Source organism: Arachis stenosperma, chromosome 2, assembly GCF_014773155.1.
Source record: "Arachis stenosperma cultivar V10309 chromosome 2, arast.V10309.gnm1.PFL2, whole genome shotgun sequence".
NCBI lineage: Eukaryota > Viridiplantae > Streptophyta > Magnoliopsida > Fabales > Fabaceae > Arachis > Arachis stenosperma.
In genome coordinates, this window is record NC_080378.1 from 675,084 (window position 1) to 689,632 (window position 14,549).

Sequence of the window (14,549 nt, forward strand, 5' to 3'; positions counted from 1 at the left end):
TAATAAGATATCATAACTAGATCTAGTGATCTATAGATATAGTGTAACTAATTTAGTTTAGGTTTAATTATTTTATTAATCTTTATAATTTCACTAAATTTTTAATTAAATTTTTATATTTTTTTTAATTAATTTTTATATTATTTTTAATTTTATAATTATATTTTTTATGTTAAAAATGTTAAAATTAATATAATATTTTTACTAAAATATTTACAATAAAAATTTAATTAATTTTTTAATTATAAATATTTTCAATGGATAAAAAATATTTAATTAATTGTAATATTTTTTACATTAAAAAAATTTAATTATAAAATTAAAATAATATAATAATTTAATTAAAAATTTAATTAAATTATACAGATTAACTGAGTAATTAAATATTTAATTTACTAAAGTAGATAGAGATAGAAGTGTTAGTAATAATGAATTAATGAGTTAGTTAGATTTGAGCCGTACAAGAAAAGCATAGCAGTTAATAACTAAGTCAATGTGTGAAGAAGTGAAGATTAACCACGCGCAGTCAACATTAACCACGCGCTCTATCTACTGCTTTGGACCTTCCTCACTCCTTTAGTCCCACAAACGACAAAAAACCATAGACTCTATATCAAAACAAACAAAAATTATTAGTAAATAAAATCATTAATTTATTATTTTACAAGATCCTTACGGATTTTTCTAATACACTAATAATAAAGATTAATATTAGAGGATCAACTGATTTTATCATTTTAAGCAAGCAATCAGTAATATATTGTTAAATTGTTAGAATAAAAAAAATAAATTAATAATTAAAATTACCGACAAAAAATAATAATAAATTTAGTTAAAATAGAATAATCAATTTTTTTATAAATACCAAATATATATTTCTATGCTATAATTAATTAATAGTGAAAATTCAGGTGAAGTTAACTTCACATAAAGTTGATATCTGAGAGTTATTAAATAAAAATTTGATCAAATCAGTCAAATTATCTAACAACTTTTAAATATCAACTTCACGTTAATTCAACTGCACATGAGTTTTCAGGTTAATTGATAACTAATCTTTTGTTTTCTTATAATATTGCTGTAATCATAATTTAATCATATGATTAAAAAAAATATATAGATATAATAAGAGCACCGCCACTTTCAGGTCTCGTTTGGCCATTTCCTTTTTGTACCTTCCTCCTCCATTTTCTCTCCATTCTCCACTTTTCTTTTATTATTATTATTTTGGTATCTTTCTAACACCCTCTTTGGTTTTTCTGCTTAAAAAAGCTTTCCAATCTAGAATCTCTCAATTCTCAGTTTGAGTTCTCATCAGCATGGTTCTTCCACATGGTGTGTTCCTTCTCTTCATGCTCTCTTCTGCAACTTTGGCTTTGGCTGGAGACATAGTTCACCATGATGATGTTGCTCCAAGAAGACCTGGTTGTGAGAACAACTTTGTTCTGGTAACATTCAATCACTCTCACACACTCTTTGATTCATTCATGCCATCAATAATCACAGTATAGTGCCTTTTGATCTTGGACTTTGATGATGCTTCTGCTTGTGCTTGGAAACTCCTGCAAAAAATGGAGCTGATTTGTAAAAAGGGAAAAATGAAGAATGATGCAAAAGATTCTTTTTTTTCCTTTTTAAGTTAATTTTTCAAGTGATGAAATTTATTAAAGTTGAGTGGAATTAGTTTTCCTGGGGGGTTAAAAGTAGATATTTTGGTATTTGATTTGAGGTTTGAGTTTGGGAAGATGAACTTTTTCTGCCTAATTGAAACTCTCTTGAGCTTAAGAAAAAAAAAAAAATTGAAATGATCAGAAAACACTAATAATATTAACTGAAATGATGCTGATGAACTTGCTTGTTGCATATAATGTTTCTTTTTTTCTTATTACCTTGTTATCGTCGCATAGATGATGCTTTTGATTGTTCTAGCTTACTTTGGAAAGTGTGATTATTTCATTTTATTTTTATAACAAAGATATGCATGATATCTTTGATTCCATTGTTATTTCCCTATCTTTTTCTTCCCATGAATTTCATCATGCCAAGTTACTAAAAGTTAGCATCTTTGGCACTTGTAGTTGTTTCAGGTGTACTTATTTTCTAGATACATCTCAAATACCATTTTTTTAAAAATTAATTATATATATATATATATATATATCTCATTCTCCCAGTGCTTTTAGCCTTTATTTGTTCCAAACCTCCTTTATATTTTTTATGATTTTTTTCATCTTCAAGAAAGGGAAGGTTATGAAACTGTTGAGTTAACAATCCTAACCTTTCTTTTCTTTTCTGCTCTTCTTTTTATTTTTATTTTTTTAATTTATTTAAAAGAAGGAAAAAACAACTGTCAAGTTAATTTGAAAACTTGTGGTTTTGGTCTCCCAAATCTAGTTTACACAAGTTGAATTTTATGATTGAAGTTTATCTAAACTCCTCAAAGTCTAGGTGAAGTCTCAAGTGAGATTACCTTGGTGTACAGCTAGATATACTTGTTTATGGTTTTTTGCTTTAACAGCATTGACCAATTTCTTGTCTCTGTTAGGTCAAAGTCCCCACTTGGATTGATGGTGTTGAAAACAGTGAGTATGTAGGTGTTGGTGCAAGATTCGGCCCTACTTTGGAGTCAAAAGAGAAACGTGCCAACCACACTAGAGTTGTCATGGCTGACCCTCCTGATTGTTGTTCCAAGCCTAAGAATAAGGTATTTGTCCTAATTTTGAGCTATGGAAACTTGCCAAGTGAAATTTCACCTGCATGTGAAACACAATTGTCTGTAGTGAAAAATCTAATTTATTTTTGGAATGTAATCTTCATTTCTTTGCACTATTGTTAGCTCACTAGTGAGATCATTGTGGTGCAACGAGGAAAATGTAGTTTCACAACCAAGGCAAATATAGCTGAGGAAGCTGGTGCTTCAGCCATCCTCATTATAAATTATAGGACAGGTAATTCTGTGCATTCTTTTAGTCCAAGTCGGTTTTGTTTTTCATTTCTCCAAAAGTTATTTTACTCCTACAAGTGATCTTGGAGATCATAGTTGAAGATAGTGCTAGATAATTTTTAGATAAATAAGATTTTGCAGTAAGCAGTTGCAATTAGTATTCCTTCACCTTTCTTTTTCTTTCTGTATAAATAAGAATTTAGTTTATGTTTGTTTTAACTTTTAAGCAACTATTGTGTGTCCATGCTGTACAGAACTTTTCAAGATGGTTTGTGAAGAGAATGAAACCGATGTTGATATTGGAATACCCGCTGTCATGCTTCCACAATATGCTGGATTAAACATAGAAAAACATATAAAAAACAACTCCACAGGTATGTTTTTCTTTTTACACTCCTCTTATTTGATTGTTAGTTAGACAGTGTTTCTTTGGCATAGGAAAATATTATTTTCAAAATGAGTACTTTATATTTCGATCCCTGAATTGTTCTTATTGTCTTACTTGATATGCTTTGCCCTCCTGCATGTACCATTCCTGCTTTCAAGTGTCCGTGCAGTTATACTCTCCGCTGCGTCCATTGGTTGATGTTGCGGAAGTGTTTCTATGGCTTATGGCCGTTGGAACCATTTTATGTGCTTCTTATTGGTCTGCTTGGACTGCTAGAGAAGCAGCTATTGAGCAAGAGAAGCTTTTAAAGGTTATTGCCTTTTTCATGCTTATAGAGTGAAGAAAGAAAGATTACACAGATGATGAGGACAACATATCCTCGTTGGCAACAATGACACTTAAAAGTTGCTGAAAAGGAGAACTCATCAAAACAATAAATCCCATGTTATATACTATCTATGATTAGGCTCTCTAAAGAAGTAGTTTTATTCTCTTTCAACATTGACCAATTTTTCATTTCTTTATAAATGAATATTTCTCCTAATATTTGGAAATTCATTATCCTAGTTTCTAATATAAGGATTTACATGCAGGATGCTTCGGATGAATACCTTAGCACACAGAATGTTGGTTCAAGTGGTTATGTGGAAATCAGTACCGTGGCTGCAATTTTATTTGTTGTGATCGCTTCTTGTTTCCTGGTTATGCTTTACAAGTTAATGTCATTCTGGTTTGTTGAAGTTCTGGTGGTTCTATTCTGCATTGGGGGAGTAGAGGTGAGTTATTCTTCTTCCAGGCATGGTTCTTGTTGATTCAAGTTCATCTTGATCCATGTAGCCACCTCTAACCGAAAGGACAAGGCTTGGTTCTTGTTGTTTTGAATTTCATTTTGATTCATGTAACCAATCCTACCTTAAGGGACAAGGCTTAGTTATCGTTGTTTAACCATCTTTACACCAATAGTTACTTAGAGCTAATTCATAATGTACAGTTGATTTCGTTGTTTTATAGCTGCTTAATCTATATATCTTTTATGTGCTTTCAGGGACTGCAAACTTGTTTGGTGGCTCTTTTATCATGGTTAGTTTTTTTCTCCTTATTTCCTATATAGTTTTTTTAATGAACATTTGCCATCAAAGACATACTGAATGAAGGTGTTTAGCTGGGACCCTTTTTTGATGAATCATTTGCAAACATTTCTTTCATTATAAATTTATGGTTGACCTGTTATGTTATAGTCTTGTGCCTTTTAATAATGAATATTTTCATCATCTATAAAAAGAAGCATGAAGTCCTTTGTATGAAAAGCTAAGGAACTTAATTTCAAAGAACCATAGATTGAATTTAATATAGCTACTGGTGAATATTGCTCAAACATGAATATTACATTATTTTCATGTAAGGCCTTTTTTCTTTTTAGGGTAAAGTACTAAATTAGTCCCCTACGTTTGGGCATAATCCTGTTTTTGTCCTTAAGATTTAAAGTGTCCTATTTGAATCCAAAAAAGTTTCATTTAGCTTCAATGTAGTCCCACCATGAGGTCAAAATTAAATAATTAACGAAATGTCCTACATGACAGCAATACAAAAACAAGGTCGATAATCTGCAAAATAAGTATAAGCTCCAGAGGTACAAAATCAATTGTGGATACATCAATACATTTATTTATCATTCTCTTTAGTTCTATAGAAAATATTTCATTTAAATTGTTAGAAAAATAATAAATAAATGTATTAATGCATCCACAGTTGATTTTGTGCCTCTGGAAATTTGTATTTATTCTCCAGATTATCGACCTTGTTCTTGTACTGCTGTCATGTAGAACATTTCGTTAATTATTTAACTTTGACCTCACGGTCGAACTACATTGAAGCTAAATGAAACTTTTTTGGATTCAAATAGGACACAACTTTAAGGATTAAAACAGGATTACGCCCAAACATAGGGGACTAATTTAGTACTTTACCCTTCTTTTTACTTTAATGCTATCTTGGATAAATTGATGTTATTAGAGAAGATATTACTTCAGCTCAAGGCTTCTAGCAGTGCAGAGTGCATGGTTTATTCTATTGGAACTTGGAATTGACAGCAAAATGTTTATAGTTTCAGATGGTTCCAACATGCTGCACAAACATTTGTGAAAATTCCCTTCTTTGGAGCTGTCTCATATCTGACATTTGCCGTTACCCCCTTTTGCATAGTGTTCGCTGTGATATGGGCAGTTTATCGTCGTGCTTCGTTTGCTTGGATCGGTCAAGACATCCTTGTAAGATTAACTTACTACTTTCACCCCTTTTTTACCATACCAATGTCTTCTACTGTTTATTATTTGGCCTGAGCTACCTAGCATATCTTAGTAAAACTATAAAATGTTCATGAACTAGAACAGAATCTGTTACTTCTCATATGAGTGTAATATGAAACTCATTGCATTTATTTTGAGAATGTTCTTGGTCACTGAAATAGGATATAGCCACTACTAGTTTTCGTATCCATGTTACTTGTAGTTTCAGGTTCATGTTGATGTCGTCTATTTTCTCTTATCCTGTTTTATTTTTCATGATATTAGTTCTCTGTTAATGTTGATTCAAATAGAAATTGATTTTCTTCTGTTAGGAGTTCTTATTAGTTTTGCACTTCCTTCTTTAAGCCTAAAGCTTCGAATTAAACTTTCAAGATAGAAATGAGTGAATTGATCAAATATTTACCTCTTCAGCCACCTTCCTGTGATGCAGGGTATCACACTGATAATTACAGTTCTTCAGATTGTACGGATACCGAATCTCAAGGTAACATTTCGTTGTCAAATTCTTCATTATCTATGATATAATATTGTTGGCTTTTTCTTTTGGGATACTACTGAACTATTATTAACATACCACTTTTCTTCTTTCCTCCTTTTCTCTGTATCAGGTTGGAACTGTTCTTCTCAGCTGCGCCTTCCTATACGACATCTTTTGGGTGTTCGTTTCTAAACGGTGGTTCCATGAGAGCGTCATGATAGTGGTGAGTGTTCTAAAGAAATGTTTTCCCCTTCTTTACAAAGCTTGAGTTCAGCCTAAAAAATTATTCTTATCTCAACTTTAAATTATTGCAACATATTTTATTCTATACAGGTAGCTCGAGGTGATAAGAGTGGAGAAGATGGTATCCCAATGCTACTAAAGATACCACGTTTGTTCGATCCTTGGGGTGGTTACAGCATCATCGGTTTTGGGGACATTATCTTACCAGGGCTTCTAGTAGCATTTTCACTAAGGTTTAAATGGAATTCATTAATAGATAACATAGTATGCCCTATAAGTTAACAGATTGAGACTTCAGAGAATATTTAGTATCATATTTTACAGTTAATGGATGATTATTCTATTGATATCTTTACAGGTATGATTGGTTGGCAAAGAAGAGCCTTCGCGCTGGGTACTTCTTGTGGGCAATGACTGCCTATGGCTTAGGTATATGCTTGATCTGATGCTAGCTCATTGATAAGATCTTTCAACAGAGATAATGGTATTTGGATTATTACATAGTAAGGAAAATTGTTTGAAGTTGAGTATTATTTCTGTTGCAATGTATTAAGACATAATAAGTTGGTATGTGCAGTGTTTAATCTATAATTTATAAGCGAGGTATATTAATAATTATGCAATTTCTTAGCACCTTGATTTAATTAGATCAAGAACTACATTTGTCTTCCTTATGTTCTTATCTTTGCCTGCAGAGATGATTTTACATAATCCTTGACTTTTGGTCGTTTTGGTCCGCAGGTCTCCTCATCACATACGTGGCTTTGAACTTGATGGATGGACATGGCCAACCAGCTTTGCTTTATATAGTTCCCTTCACACTTGGTAAGTAAAATTATTTGTTTCAGGTCAGTTATTAACATTCAAGTACAAATGCTCATTATATCAAGCAGGTAATGATGGTTACTTTGCTCATTTGCTGTTGCAAAGTTTCATCTTTCAGTATCAGTTCTTGTTTGGATTTACAGTAAGAAAATAGTTAAATACTTGAATTCATCACAGTATGGACCGGTATTGCTGCTGTTAGTGCTGTGCTAGTACCAAATTCATGTGGACAAATAAGTGAAATGCTTTTATAGTAGTACAGTTCTAGATAGACCACAATAATGTGGACTGGTCCATGTATCTGACATTTAGTTAGGTAACCAAATTGATTGCTATTGCTTTGTCAACTCAATCAACATAACAAACGGTTACAGCATAGCATGTGACAATCCGGGTCCGGTTTCCAAAACCTAACTTCTTGAATCATAAATGCAGGAACCTTTCTGTCATTGGGAAAGAAGAGAGGTGAACTCAAGATTTTATGGACAAGGGGGGAACCAGAGAGACCTTGCCCTCACATGCAAGAAGAGGATCAACAATCACTTAACCAGCATTGATCCCTCTCATCAGATTTGTATCTTAGGTCTATTAGTACATAGGAGAGTGATAACAACTGATAGGAGATTTATGTTACATTTTGTAACTTCTCTTTGTAACAAAAATTACAACCAAAATATATATTATTAGAGATGTCAACCAACTATTTTAATGGTGTATGCATGGAAATGTGGAACTGTATGATGTAAGATTATTATATATCTAGGTGGTTAATGCCTTAGCCATGAATCAAGGTGGCATGCATGGACTTCTTCAATCAAAAGGAGGGAAGACATGGTAAAGGATGATAACACTAAGAGGCTCTACCATTTCTACTTTAGCAATAATTTTGTATATTATTATTACTATTATGCATAACAAGTTTGATTTACATATAATGGTTTTTCATATAGATGATGTGTTTGATATGGGATGAAAATGTTTCATATGAAGCTATTCCATGAAATATTTTCCCATAAATTTGTTTGTTTAGTTGCATATTTTAATGCACAATCTTCTCAATGAACATTACAATGAGCATGTAACTAATTTAAAAATCATGGGGTATAACTTTATTGTTATATTGATGTGAACAAGCTTGAAACTTACAACTAAAGGTCATAACAACATTCAATTAAAATCAATCCCACACATAAATGGGGACACCTTGTTCTTGCCACAGAGAAGGAGAAAAAATTTGTATTCCATACAACAAAAATGGTAGCATACAAACAAGGAAATTTTTTTCCATTATTTGTTACCTAAAAGTACAAGGGACTGGCCCCAGAGAATTAAATGGCACCAGGGTCAAGCACCAAAAATGAACTGTAAAGAATAGACTAAAACAAAAACAAGGTTGGGGAAAAAGAAAAAGAAAAACCACTGACATGCAACACTTTCTTTTTTGGTGCTTGTCAGAATCTCTCAAAATTGTTCTAGCCATATCAGCCATCTGAGGTGCACTTGAAAGGATTCATTTCCATTCTGAGTCCAGTCCTGAAAATAAGACATATTTCCTCAGCTATGAACAACAGCACTATCAATGGTTTGAAATAGTTCAAATTTTTAGAGCATATGTTCAGAAAAATACAAGGAAGCAATCAGTTTCACTAGTCTTGGTTACCAAATTCTTTAACATATGTAAGTTCCTTTAATATTTGTCTCACAAGTGAGAAAGCAAGCATCTATCTACCTGTAGCCGAATATCTATCCTCAGATTAATAAAGGGCATTATAAACTAGAAAATCAAATTGTAGAAAAATTTTAACATAATTTTAGAAAATAGCAGAACAAAAGAAAATAAATTTTGAACCCCATCATGAACACTAATACACCAAAATGCAGATGGTGCAGGAAGACACAAGTGAAGAAAGGCCAGCTTTTGAAAGGAGAAGTTGAATGGGAAATTGAACCATGCAGCAAATTCCTAGTGGTGCTAAATAAATAATGAAAAAAAATCAGATGTAAATTAAAAAAAGGGATTTTCGCACTCATAAGTAATATAAGTGCAACTAGAAAAGCACACTATAGGTAAGGGAAAATATTGAGACGCATTAGGAGAAAGCGTACATGCATGTCGCCTTAGATAACCATTCCCATTGGTAGCAGAAAACGTTGATGTCCTCTCTCTCCCGGATGTTAAAAAATCTTGCATCCTCTCTGTCCAGTCAGAATTTATTCTGCGAGCAAAATCTGCCACCTCCCTGCATCATCAAAGGTTACCATGCACATGAGCTGGGAGAAAACATGCATCTTCGGAAACATACTAGCATAATCACCACACAAAAATCTTTTACTCAAAATGAGCCAGGGGAAACATGGAAGGAAAATGGGATGTTGAAAACATAGCCACTACTACTAAGGCTTAGCTCAAGTGGTGCTCAAGTCAAATGGAAAAAAAAAAGGAAGAAACATGAGGGTACAGTTCAATAATTCTGGTGTCTTTTCCTCTAAAAGAAAAGCAAGTCACCTGTAACTGAAACTATGCTAAAAGAGTAAAGGTAATGTAAGAACACAAATGTACCTGTCAATTTTTTCCCTAATTGCAGGCTCAATCCCATCATCATCCAAATCTCCATCATCAAAGTCAATCTTAGGAGAAAAGGTGCCATCCTCTTCGTACAGTAAATTTGATGTCTCGCCAATTATATTTCCATCAGAACTTTGGTCACCGGTATCATGCCCATTTAACTCCTATTACAAGGAAAAAGGCAGTAACCACTTAGCATTTTGGTAACAAAACAAAAGATTTTTCAACTGAAATAAAAAATAACACCAAATGAATGGACTAAACAGCATACAGACAGAAAATTCACAACCACCTTCTTATCCAGTGCAGTATTGTCCTTCAAAGAAGAGTTCTTCTGTTGGTCTTTTTTCTTCCGGTTCTTCTTTTTACTCTTTGAAGTTTTAACCGCCTTTGCATCTGTGACAAAATTAATCACCAGCAGTTTGGAACAAATATAATGGTAGATACAGAACCATGAAGTAAAAACAGTGACAAGGAAAGCTCACTTACCTCTATCATTTCCATTAATGAAAGTTAAAAGGTCATCAACTGAACGTTCATCTACACGCTCTTCTTCAATTTCGACATTCTGAAACATGTATAGGGCCAACCTTTATTAAAGTCAAAACTAATATACAGTTTAAGATACACAAAACAACTCAACAAAATATCTGCACCAGTTCTAGCTCAGTGAAAAGTGAAAACTCTACCAGCACACAACTCTGTTCCATGTAACACACATGCACACACACACACACACGCACGCACGCATACACACACACACACAGACAGACACAACTGCAACGGTTGCTGTACACCATTGGCAACAGCAATCTACACAGTTCTCATCAAGAAGCAGATCATTTTTTAGCAGAGATGGTTCTCGACAAGGTATATAGCCTCCAAAATGAAATGATCTAAAATCTGATCCTTGCCGCTCTTTACCCTTCTAATTAAACCAAGTTAAATTTCAACACAAGGTAAGTGCAACCCTGCATTTTCCGTTCTTTAAGCTCGATGGGCTCTTCCGTGAGGGGGGTGTTAAGATTATAAAACCCTTCATTTACCTTTAGATAACAATTTAAAAACTTTTAAAAGGCACGGTTCTTAAAACAATAAACCAGAATTACCCATTCAAGGAATATGGACTACAATCAACAATGGGATATATAAAATCTAATGAAAACAAAGTAAGAGACAATTTGGTGGCACCTTTAACCTTTCACGCTCTTTTAGTTCTTTCCTCTTTTTTGCATATAAACGATTCAAAAGTCTGATCCTTGGGTCATCAGTTATGTTTTTCAAGGGCTCCAACTTCTCTTCCTGCACCAAGAGAATGTATAAGAAATGAAAATTGAAAATCAAAGAAGACATAATCGGCATATAGAGTTCTCACAAGCACCAGACACCTCTGTAAGATCATCAGGCAGATGAAATATTTCACGTATCTCCTCCGGTGTTCTTCCTTCAATTTTTCGAGCAAGTGCACGACTGATGAGATCAACCAATGGCCTTAACTGAAGGCTGTCTGCAGCAGACACCAACTCACAAAGCCTATTTGTGCCCATCCTAACGAACTTCTCGTCATGAGATTTCCGTTCCTATGTAACATGAATAATCCAAAAGTCAAATAACCTTTGACATTCATTATTCATATTAGAATTGGTTTTGTAGCATATAAGTATATAATAACAAGGTAAGTGCATTAAAGAAAGCAGTAATACCTTGTTTGAGCGGCCTGGTACTTGATGAAAGCGACAATAATCAAGAATTAAGCTCAACGTAGAAGGGGTGACTTGTTGAGGAAGAGATATTGCAGAATTCTTTGATGAACCCATGCCTTTTGTTATTATTTCTTGACATATCAGTGGGCAAAACATTGCAATTTCTTGTTCGACTTGTTGGATTGAACCATCAGAAGTCTGAAGCCAAATATATGACTTCATCATCTGTGAATGCAAATAAACAGCAGAAGGCTCTGAGTTTCACTTTAAACAATCACGGAAAGCAATTTCTCAGGTTAAACTATACCGGTTTAATAGATATTGGAATATGAACATTCTACACTAACTTAATTCGGGGATCCTGAGAAGTAAAACATAGATCACAAGCTTAATCTTCATTAATTTCAAAATCTGTGTTTCTGACTTTTGAGACAAGAAGGGAATTCAATTTTGCAAGGGAACGACATTAACCATATAAATGGCACGGAATGTGTCCTGGTCCACAAGAAAACTAGACCTATTTAACTTATTTAAATGAAGGAATAAAGTAAAATATGAAACGTTTTGTGAATACGGTCAAAGGATTAATTTAAGCAATACTACCAAACGCAAAAAAGGAAGCAAACAAGCAATACAACAAAAATGAAATTTCTACTTTAAAAATAAAAAGAAATCAATTATACACATAATTATCATACCTCAGGTTTAATAACGGCCATGTCAATTTCTGACATCTTGAAAGGATTTGAAAAGCAAAATACAAGGATTCTAGAAGTTTCTTGTCTTTTTGGTGCACTGCAAAATTAATTTTCAAGCCCAAGCAACCACATGATGTCCAGCTTCAGAGAACAACTGCAATCAGGACTATTATTACTCCAGCAACATTGTTCAAATACACATAGTCTATGAGAGAATTTTCAGAGCTACACAACTCTCTGTATGACAATACTTCAACCAGTATGCAAAATAGGTGTTAGCTTGCCAAAGAGCAGAATGAAGAATGAATTTGGACCTCTCAAATTCAAATTAAAAGCTGCAAAGGTAAAGAAAATAAGTCAATATGCAAAGCAAATGCAAGGGCGGTAATTGTAAATTTGCAAATAAGCACAACAACAAAATTAACGATGGCCAAAATGCAAGCATATTGTACAACTACAACTATTTTGGCAACCAAGTGGGGGTTCCATTAAATTGTCTCCAACTTAATGTACTGCTAATTTATGCAAAAGAAAATTGTCTCTGCATTCCCTATGTACAGACACATTAAACGCACACGGTTTCTTTGTAAAAGAAAATTCAGACAAAACTAAAAGTTATTAGTTCATTAAATACTATATTATGCGTTATATATATATGCTCTCACCGGAAATATTATTGGAACTTCCATTCCTGTGGGAAAAAGTAAAAAATAAATATCAATTGAAACGCCTCGAACATCATTTGCTAATGTACTATCAAGGCACTTCCGAGGGCCCAAGGCTGAATAAGTTATGTTGCGCAATCCCACAAAATTTGCAAAAGCAACCTCCTAATTAAAGTTTCTACTTCCCCAAATCTCACTAGCAAACTAGCCCTAAATTTACTTTAACAATTGGCTATTACTTTCCTTAAGAATTCTAACAATAGTAGATTAAAAGCACGTTTTTTTCTTTTCCACCTTCTCCTTAACCATATTTTACTCATACTCAAATAACAAACAAGATTCAATTCATACAAGGCATTATCTGATTAAAATCACACCCTAATGATCAAAACTAATAAAAAGAAAAAAAAATTATGAAAACTACTAAAATCACTCATACACATATTGCCACAGTTTATTTCTGAAGCCAAAACCAGTTGAGAACTTTATCATTTCTATGGCCTCGTATCTACCACACAGATTTCCAACTAGCTAAACAACAAAACAAAAAACAATAGATAATAATAAAGCATGGTAGCACAAAAATTAATTAGCATACATGGAGAAATAAAAACGAGATTTTGAATAGAGCCTACAATTCATCAACTCAAACAAACACAAAACAAATGAACCATTCAAGTGTAACAATCAAATCGATGGGGGTTTATCCATTTAAACGAAACGCGTACCTGTTAAAACCCAAAGATGGAGATGTTTCAGAGTAGTAACAAAAAAACCGAAATTTGATGCAGATAAAAGAGGAAATGGAAGGTGGAAGATTTTTCTGTGACGGAAAAATTTTCACTTTCGAGTAGTTTTGTTTGTGCAGTTGGTGTTTGTTTTCTGTGTGTCAAAGTGAAAATGGTGAATAGAGGATGATACAATGCGAAGGGTGTTCGCTAAAACGACGTCGTATAATACCGAAACCCGATTAGGTTTGGTTTTTCATTTTTTGGTCCTAAGGCCCAATAAGTTAGCAAGGATTTAGGGCTTGACCAAAAACAGATACAATTCACCTTTGTTTTAGGCCCAAATCTATTTATAAATTCTTTGATCTTGGTTGTAAACAAAAACAAAAAGGGATCTTGTTCATTGTTTCTATTTTTATTTTTGTTTATATATAAGTTTTCGATATTTTTGTTTTCATGATTTTTTAAAGAGAGAATTGATATATTGTGAAAACAAAAAATTCATGTTTTAACTATTTTTGTTTATTCTTCAAAAAATCCAAAATATATATACTGAATATAAAAATAGAAATCAATTAGGCATTTGATTATTATTGTGGTAGTCGATTAAGGGTATATATGTTTGGTTTAAACTTTGATAAAACTTTCTAAAGAATTAATTTACAATTTTTTTTTAAAAAGGTAGATGAATTCATTTGTATTTGGTTTCATTACTTTAAAAGATTTTTTTTCTTTTGGGTACATGTACGATGATAACATTATACATACTATTCAAATTCTTCGTCACTAAACCCACTACAAACAATACATAACATATCTTTATTTGATAAACTTACATTGTAAAATTTAACATCCTTAAAATTATAGAAATATTATTCTAGTTATTTTAATATTAATTATAGTCATTAATAAATTGATGAACTATCAACTAACATGTAGTTCGTGGATAGAGACCGTCCTAATTTTTACTTTTTAAGGTACGGAAATGTAAAATTCATTAAAAAA

General features: G+C 32.7%; 2 protein-coding genes across 2 annotated transcripts; one reads left to right on the forward strand and one right to left on the reverse strand.

Annotated features, from left to right (window-relative positions):
* The first annotated feature begins 1,191 nt into the window (after positions 1-1,191).
* Positions 1,192-8,133, forward strand: LOC130960934 (signal peptide peptidase-like 4). The gene is made up of 14 exons (XM_057886474.1): positions 1,192-1,448; positions 2,546-2,704; positions 2,837-2,948; positions 3,199-3,318; positions 3,491-3,642; positions 3,926-4,108; positions 4,378-4,412; positions 5,437-5,599; positions 6,069-6,122; positions 6,247-6,339; positions 6,450-6,592; positions 6,718-6,788; positions 7,101-7,184; positions 7,620-8,133. The coding sequence occupies exons 1-14, from the start codon at positions 1,320-1,322 to the stop codon at positions 7,739-7,741; spliced, it is 1,620 nt and encodes a 539-aa protein (XP_057742457.1). The 5' UTR covers positions 1,192-1,319; the 3' UTR covers positions 7,742-8,133.
* A 137-nt stretch (positions 8,134-8,270) lies between these two features.
* LOC130960935 (SKP1-like protein 21) lies at positions 8,271-13,727 on the reverse strand. Its single transcript, XM_057886475.1, has 10 exons — positions 13,545-13,727; positions 12,152-12,486; positions 11,454-11,678; positions 11,139-11,330; positions 10,942-11,052; positions 10,240-10,318; positions 10,043-10,146; positions 9,745-9,914; positions 9,291-9,424; positions 8,271-8,717 (listed from the first exon to the last, which is right to left on the reverse strand). Coding segments are annotated over exons 2-10 (1,053 nt in total). The 5' UTR covers positions 12,188-12,486; positions 13,545-13,727; the 3' UTR covers positions 8,271-8,715.
* Between the last annotated feature and the right edge of the window lie 822 nt (positions 13,728-14,549).

Coding starts and splice junctions, on each gene's coding strand:
- LOC130960934 (XM_057886474.1), top strand. CDS start 1,320: ATGGTTCTTCCACATGGTGTGTTCCTTCTCTTCATGCTCTCTTCTGCA. Junction 2,949..3,198: donor CATTATAAATTATAGGACAG/GTAATTCTGTGC, acceptor CATGCTGTACAG/AACTTTTCAAGATGGTTTGT. Junction 4,109..4,377: donor TCTGCATTGGGGGAGTAGAG/GTGAGTTATTCT, acceptor ATGTGCTTTCAG/GGACTGCAAACTTGTTTGGT.
- LOC130960935 (XM_057886475.1), bottom strand. CDS start 12,187: ATGTCAGAAATTGACATGGCCGTTATTAAACCTGAG. Junction 11,679..12,151: donor TGGCCGTTATTAAACCTGAG/GTATGATAATTA, acceptor TTGCATTCACAG/ATGATGAAGTCATATATTTG. Junction 10,147..10,239: donor CATTAATGGAAATGATAGAG/GTAAGTGAGCTT, acceptor ATTTTGTCACAG/ATGCAAAGGCGGTTAAAACT.